The 7,161-nt window shown below is 37.2% G+C and overlaps 1 protein-coding gene across 1 annotated transcript in view; it reads right to left on the bottom strand.

Annotated features, from left to right (window-relative positions):
* LOC103201954 (cytochrome P450 4Z1) overlaps positions 1 to 7,161 on the bottom strand; it is a 67,479-nt gene that overhangs the window by 28,010 nt on the left and 32,308 nt on the right. Inside the window, exon 8 of the mRNA XM_007946724.1 lies at positions 6,655 to 6,845. Coding sequence (XP_007944915.1) covers positions 6,655 to 6,845 — 191 coding nt within the window. The remainder of the gene's footprint in view (positions 1 to 6,654; positions 6,846 to 7,161) is intronic.

Here is a 7,161-nt window from a genome sequence, read left to right as displayed (position 1 = left end):
CCTGGGGCTGACTGCTCTTCTGTCCGGGTTCAAGGCTTTTATCCCCTTTCTCCTGCTCTTCCGGCCTGCTACTCTGGGTGGGCCTGAGTTTCCCCTCCTCACCTAATCCCTTTGGCTGATTGCTCTTCTTTCCAGGTTCAAGGTTTTTATCCCCTTCCCTGCTCTTCCAGCCTGCTACTCTGGCGTCCCTGTGTTGTCTCTCCTCACCTGTAAGCCTGGGGCTTTTCTTAGGGTCTATCCATACAGGACAGACCCTAAGAAAAAGTCACCAAGACTTTTGATTATCAAACTTTCCAAAACCAAAGACAAAGAAAGAATCTTGGGAACAGCTTGGGAAAAATGAAATATTGCCTACAATGGGCAACCAGTAAGACTAAGCTCTGATTTCTCACCAGTAACCATTCAGGCAAGGAGGCAATGGGATGGCATATACAAAACCTTGAAGGAAAAAGAATTGATAACCAAGAATTATATATCCATCCAAACTGTCCCTCAAATATGAGGGAAAAATTAATACATTCCCAGACAAGCAAAAATTAAGGGAATTAATGAAAACCAGACCAACCATACAAGAAATGCTAAATGAAGTCCCTCCAACAGAAAACCAACAAAGGAAAACAACAAATTGAAAACAAGACACTTGACTCCATCACCTAGAAACTATCCCAGAAAATGAATCTCAAAACTGAAATAAGCTCACAAAAAAATGTAAATAGAGAAAAGGAGAAGTCAAACTGTAAATGCCAACAACAGAGCAAATAGAGGGAATATACATGTTAATTACAAACCTTCCAAATGGAGAGGAAGTCTATGTCCATATAGAAGAAGAGGAAGGACAATGTCTATATAGAACAGACTGTTCCAAACTTAGGGAGATAAGAATTCACTACAGGACAATCACAAAGAAAATTAACAACCTTTCTAACCAAATTAAGAAAGAAGAACATCACAAGGGTTTAGCAAACACAAAACCAACAATAATGAAGAAAAGAGGGAAAAAAAAATACTTGGTAACAAAATGAACTCAGCACAGAAAAATATTTGGAACAAAGAAAACACCACCAACACAAAAAGCACAATAGAATGAGAACAATAAATTCATACTTATCATTAATTACACAGAATGTATTCACATTCTAAATGTACCAGTCAAGAGAAAAAGAGTGGCAGATTGGATAAGATAAGAAGATCCATCAACATGCCTACAATAGACCGATCTTAGACAAAAAAAATGAAAATAAGTTAAAAATTGAAGGATAGAAGAAAAATATATCAAGCTAATGGCAACCAAAAGAGAGCAGGAGTAGCAATATTAATTTCTGATAAAATAGACTTCAAGGGGAAAACCAGCATAAGGGATAAAGAAGGGCATCATATAATGTTAAAAGGGTCAATTGACCAAGAAGACATTACCATAATAAATATCTATGCTCTTAATGAAAGTGTTCCAAAATACATAAAGCAAACATTAACTGAATTGAAAGGAAAAATAGGCAATTCTATAATAGTAGAGGGACATTTTAATATACCACTTTTGATGAAGGACAGAACAACTAGAGAAAATTCAACAAAAATGCAGATCTCAACAACACAATCAAACAACTTGATTTCATAGACATACAGAGCACTCCACCCAATAAAATCACAATAGACATTCTGCTCCAGTGCACATGGGTCATTCTCCAGAATAGACCATATGTTAGGTCACAAATAAATTAAGCCACAGTAAATTTAAAAATATTGAAATACTACAAAGCATCTTCTTGGATCACAATGCTATAATATTAGGAATCAATAAGGGGAAGATCAAGGGAAAACAATATCAAAATACATGGAAACTGAATAAAACATTGCCCAAGAACTATTGGGTAACAGAAGAAACAAAATGTAAAATAAAAAAATTCCTAGAAATAAATGAGAATGAAAGCATAACTTACCAAAACTATTGGGACACAGCGAAAGCAGTACTCAGAGGTCAATTTATAGCAATAAATTGAAAAAGAAGAAACCACCAAAATCAATACCTTAGCTCAACAGCTCCAACAATTAGAAAAAGAGCAATAAAAGCTCTGGTGGCATAGTGCCTAAGGCATTTGACTACTAACCAAAAGGCTGGTGGTTCAAACCCACTAGCCACTCCTTGGAAGGAAAGTTGGACAATCTACTTCTGTGGTGACACTACCTCAGAAACCCAAGGAGGGGTAACTATGAGTCAGATTGGAGTTGGTGGCAGTGAGGTGAGGTTTATAGTATACAGAAAAAAGGGAAATGATAAAGATAAGAGCATAAATAAATGAAGCGGAAACAAAAATCAATAAAGGAAATCAACAAGACTAGAAGCTGGTTCTTAGAATAGATTAACAAAATTGAGAAATCACTGGCAAATTTAACAAAGGAAAAGAAAGAGAAGATGCAAATAACATGAATAATAAATGAAAAGGGGGACATCACAACAGAACCAATTAAAATTAAAAAATATAATAACTGAATATTCTGAAGAGCTGTACTCCAACAAATTTGAAAACCTAGAAGAGATGGGAAAATTTCTAAAAACACAAGACTTACCTAAACTAACACAGTCTGAAATTGAATGATTGAACAGACTCATAATGAAAGAAGAAAGTGAATGAACAGGTCATTAAAAAACAAAACAAAACAAAAACTCCTCAGAAACAAAGTCCTGGCCCAGAAGGCTTCACTGGAGAATTCTATCAAACATTCAGAGAAGTTGACACCTATACAACTCAAACAATTCCAGAACATAAAAAATGATGGAATACACCCAAATTCATTGTATGAAGCAAGTACAACTGTGGTACCAAAACCAGGTAAAGATATCACTGAAAAGGAAAACTACAGACCAATATCCCTCATGAATATAGATGCAAAAATCTTCAACAAATCCTAGCCAAGACTATATATATAAAAAAATACACTATGATCAAGTGGGATTCATACCAGGTATGAATGGATGGTTCAACATCAGAAAAACTATCAATGTGATCCATCACATAAATAAAACAAAGGAGAAGAACCACATGATTGTACCAAGTGGTGCAGAAAAAGCATTTGATAAAATCCAACACCCATTCCTGATTAAAACTCTTAGCAAAATTGGAATAGAGGGGACATTCCTCAACATAAAAAAGGGCATATATGCAAAGCAACAGGAGCTCTGGTAGTGTAGTGCCCCAGGCACTTGACTGCTAACCAGAACGCTGGCGGTTCAAGCCCACCAGCCACTCCTTGGAAGGAAGATGGGGCAATCTACTCCCGTAGTGATACTGCCTCGGAAACCCAAGGAGGGGTCGCTATGAGTCGGGTCTGACTCAACAACACATAACAACAACAACAACAGCATGCAAAGCAGCAGCCAACATTATTCTCAATGGAGAAAGACTTAAAGCATTCCCCTTGTGAATAGGAACCAGACAAAGTTGCCCTTTATCATCACTTCTATTCAACATTGTATTAAAAGTCTTAGCCAGTGAACTGAGGCAAGAAAGAGAAATAAAAGGCATCCAAATTAGCAGAGAAGAAATAAAACTATCTCTGTTTACAAATGACATGATCCTGAATAGAGAGAAACTGAGATACTCAGCAAGAAAACTACTGGAACTAATAGAAAGATTTAGGTAAGTGGCAGGATACATGATCAACATAAAAAATCAGTTGGATTCCTCTACATCCACAAAGAGATCTCTGAAAAGGAAATAAAGAAAACAATACCATTTACAATAGCTACCAAAAAGATAAAATACTTAGGAGTACATCTTACCAGGGACACAAAAGACCTATGAAAAGAAAACTACAAAACACTACTTCAAGAAACTATAAGAGATCTACATAAATGGAAGAATGCGACACTATCATGCATAGGAAGACTGAACTGTGAAAATGTCAGTACTACCCAGAGCAATCTACACATTTAATGGAATCCTTAGCCAGGTTCCAACAGTATTCTTTAAGGACACTGAAAAATCAAACACTAACTTCATATGGAAAGGAAAGAGACTTCAGATAAGCAAAGCCCTGCTGAAGAAGAAAAATAAAGTAGGGGGTCTTGCATTTTCTAATCTCAAAACCTACTATACAGTCACAGTAGTCAAAACGGCATGGTATTGGTACAATGGTAGAAAAATAGACCAGTGGGGCAAAATTAAAAACCTGGAAATAAACCCATCCATCCATGGAGAGCTGATCTTTGACAAAGTACCAAAATCTATTAAACAGGGAGAGAGACAACCTCTTTAACAAATAGTGCTGGCAAAATGGGATATCCACTTGCAGAAAAATGAAACAAGAGCCATACCTCATACCATACACAAAAACAAACTCAAGATAGATCAAAGACCTAAATGTAAAACCCAAAAGTACAAAATTCATCAAAGATAAAATAAGGGGCAAACCTAGGCATCCTAATGTATGGTATAAATAGACTATCAAGCATAATCCAAAATGCACAAACAGCAGAAGAGAAACCAGATGACTTGGACCTTCTAAAAATTAAAATCTTATTGCATTGGAAGACTTCTCCAAAAGAGTGAAAAAAGAACTTATACATTTGGGAAAAAATATTTGGCTATGACATGTACAACAAGGCACTTATTTCTAAAATTTGTATAAAACTTCAACACCTCAACACCAGAAAGACAAACAATGCAGTTCAAAAATGGGCAAAGGACATGAACAGATAGTTCATGAAAGAGGACATACAGGTGGCCAACAAACACATGAATAAAGGCTCACAATCATTAGCCATTAGAGAGATGCAGATCAGAACAACAATGAGATATTATCTCACCCCAGCAATAATAGCAAGGTTCCACAAGGCAGAAAATAACAAATGCTGATGAGGGTGTAGAGAGATCGGGATTCTCATATGCTGCTGTGAGACTGTAAAATGGTGCAGCCACTGTGGAAAACAGTATGGCATTTCCTTAAAAATTTGGAAATAGAAATACCATTTGATCCAGCAATTCTATTACTAGGAATATATCCTAAAGAGGTGAGATCTGGGACATGAATATGCACACCCATGCTCACTGCAGCACTATTTATTATAGCAAAGAGATGGAAAAAACCTAAACGTTCATCAACAGATGAATGGATAACCAAACTATGGTACATCCACACAATGGAATACCATGCAACATTAAAGAATAATGAAGAATTCACACCTTATAACATAGACAAACTTGGAGGGCATCCTCAGTGAAGTAAGTCAACCACAGAAGGACAAATATTGTATGAGTTCATTATAAAAAGTCAAGAAAGGTTTACACAGGGAAGGAAATTTACTTCGTTGTTTACCAGGCATGGGAGGGAAGGAAAAGGAAAATTTCTAGCTAGTTAAGAGTCATGTGTTGATTTGGGTGAAGGGAAAAGGAATATTACAATAACAACAAAGAAAAGGAGGACACAGAAATGTGCCCAAAAGATATAGATAACAGAGGCAAATACTATTACATACACAATAGTGCATCACCAGTAACAACAAACACTAGTCTATGGGTGGATGCATAGACAGGTGAGACAATCAGGTGTGGGTAGTGAATGGGAATATACCCATGACCTTAGAACTGATTGATGATATTGTTGCAGGTGTATTTGTGCTACAAAAATATCCGTATACATTATAGAACTAACAGGGCAATAGTTTGGATTAATTTTTCAGTGACTCACTTCAGGGAGTGAGTTACTAGGCTTGTGGGCTTGGGACCATGGTCTTGGGGGACATCAAACTCAACTGGCACAACACAGTACATAAAAATCTTGTTTTATGTCCTACATTGGTGAGTAGCAACTGGGATCTTAAAGGCTTTCAAGCAGCCATCTAAGATGCAACTATTGGTCTTTCCTTGTCTGGAGCAAAGAAGAGTGAAGAAAATCAAAGTCATATAGAGAAAATTAGTCCAAGACTCTGACAGACCAAAGAAAACTCAGCCTTCATGACCCTGAGACCTGAAGAAATAGATGGTGCCTTGCTACCCATGCCAACCACTAAGAAAGGAATCAAGGTTGGAGATCCTGGATAGAGTGGGGGGGGAAATGCAGAACAAATTCAAAAACACAAAAATGACTAGAATTACTGGTTGGATAAAGACTGGAGGACCCTCTGAGGCTTTGGCCCTGGGTTATTCTTCTGGCCTGGAACTGGATTTACTTCCATGGATTAGCTCTCAGCCAAACAGTAGAAAGGCCTACAAGCAGAACACCTATCCTAGGGAGATGCACCCCTTAGATCAATCAACCATGAGAGATACAAAAGGCAGCATTTACATAGAGGGGAAGTTGGACAGATAGGAATGCCTAGATAAGGACACAGAGAAGTGGAAGTCACAGGGAGGAGAAGGGAGGAGAACTTTCTATTGTTGGGATTGTAATCAAGGCCATGAAATCAAATGTGCACGAACTGTTGAGAGCAAAATAAACCTGTTTTGTAAATTTGCAACCAAATCATAATAAAACATTTTTTTAAAATTATCTTTAAAAAAACCAAACCCACAAAAAACCTTAGGATTCTACTCTGCTTCTACTCTTCCAAATACATCTATATTATCTCAATGCATTATAATCTCGTTGGTACAGAAGAGACAGTTAACCAAACGTGTAAGGAAAAATAACATGACGAAATGAGAACAGAGATCTTACCAGGTAATAGCATCCCCATCCCCTAGGATCCCCCTGAGCTCTTCTCGGCATCGTTGCTGGTGCTCAGGGTACTTGGCCATGCAGTAAAAGATCCAGGAAATGGCACTGGCGGTGGTTTCATATCCTGCGACCAAGAACATATTCACTTCGGCCAGGAGATCTGCTTCAGAGAAATCTTTCCCATTTTCAGCCTAAAAAATACAGTGATGATCTTTATCCAAACTTGGTTATGAATAGTAATTTCCTTCATTCATAGCTCTGATCATAGGGAAACAATATTTTAACACAAAAAATTAATTAAACTAACACAGAATCACAATTTTCTTTACTATTTCTAAGGTATAAGAAGAACCAGATTTATGTCACAACACAAGACCTGGGACGCGAACAGTCAGGATTCAAGTGGGCAGAATGAAGAGGCTTCACGTGTTCGTTTTTGATTCAGTAATTCTATTAAAGGAATATTTTGTTGTTGTTGTTAAGTGCCGTCGAGTCGTTTCCGACTCA

The sequence above is a fragment of the Orycteropus afer genome, unplaced genomic scaffold (genome assembly GCF_000298275.1).
Source record: "Orycteropus afer afer isolate SDZICR_OR568_19922 unplaced genomic scaffold, OryAfe1.0 scaffold00169, whole genome shotgun sequence".
In the NCBI taxonomy this organism is placed as follows: Eukaryota; Metazoa; Chordata; class Mammalia; order Tubulidentata; family Orycteropodidae; genus Orycteropus; species Orycteropus afer.
This window is presented reverse-complemented; position numbering and strand designations above follow the sequence as displayed.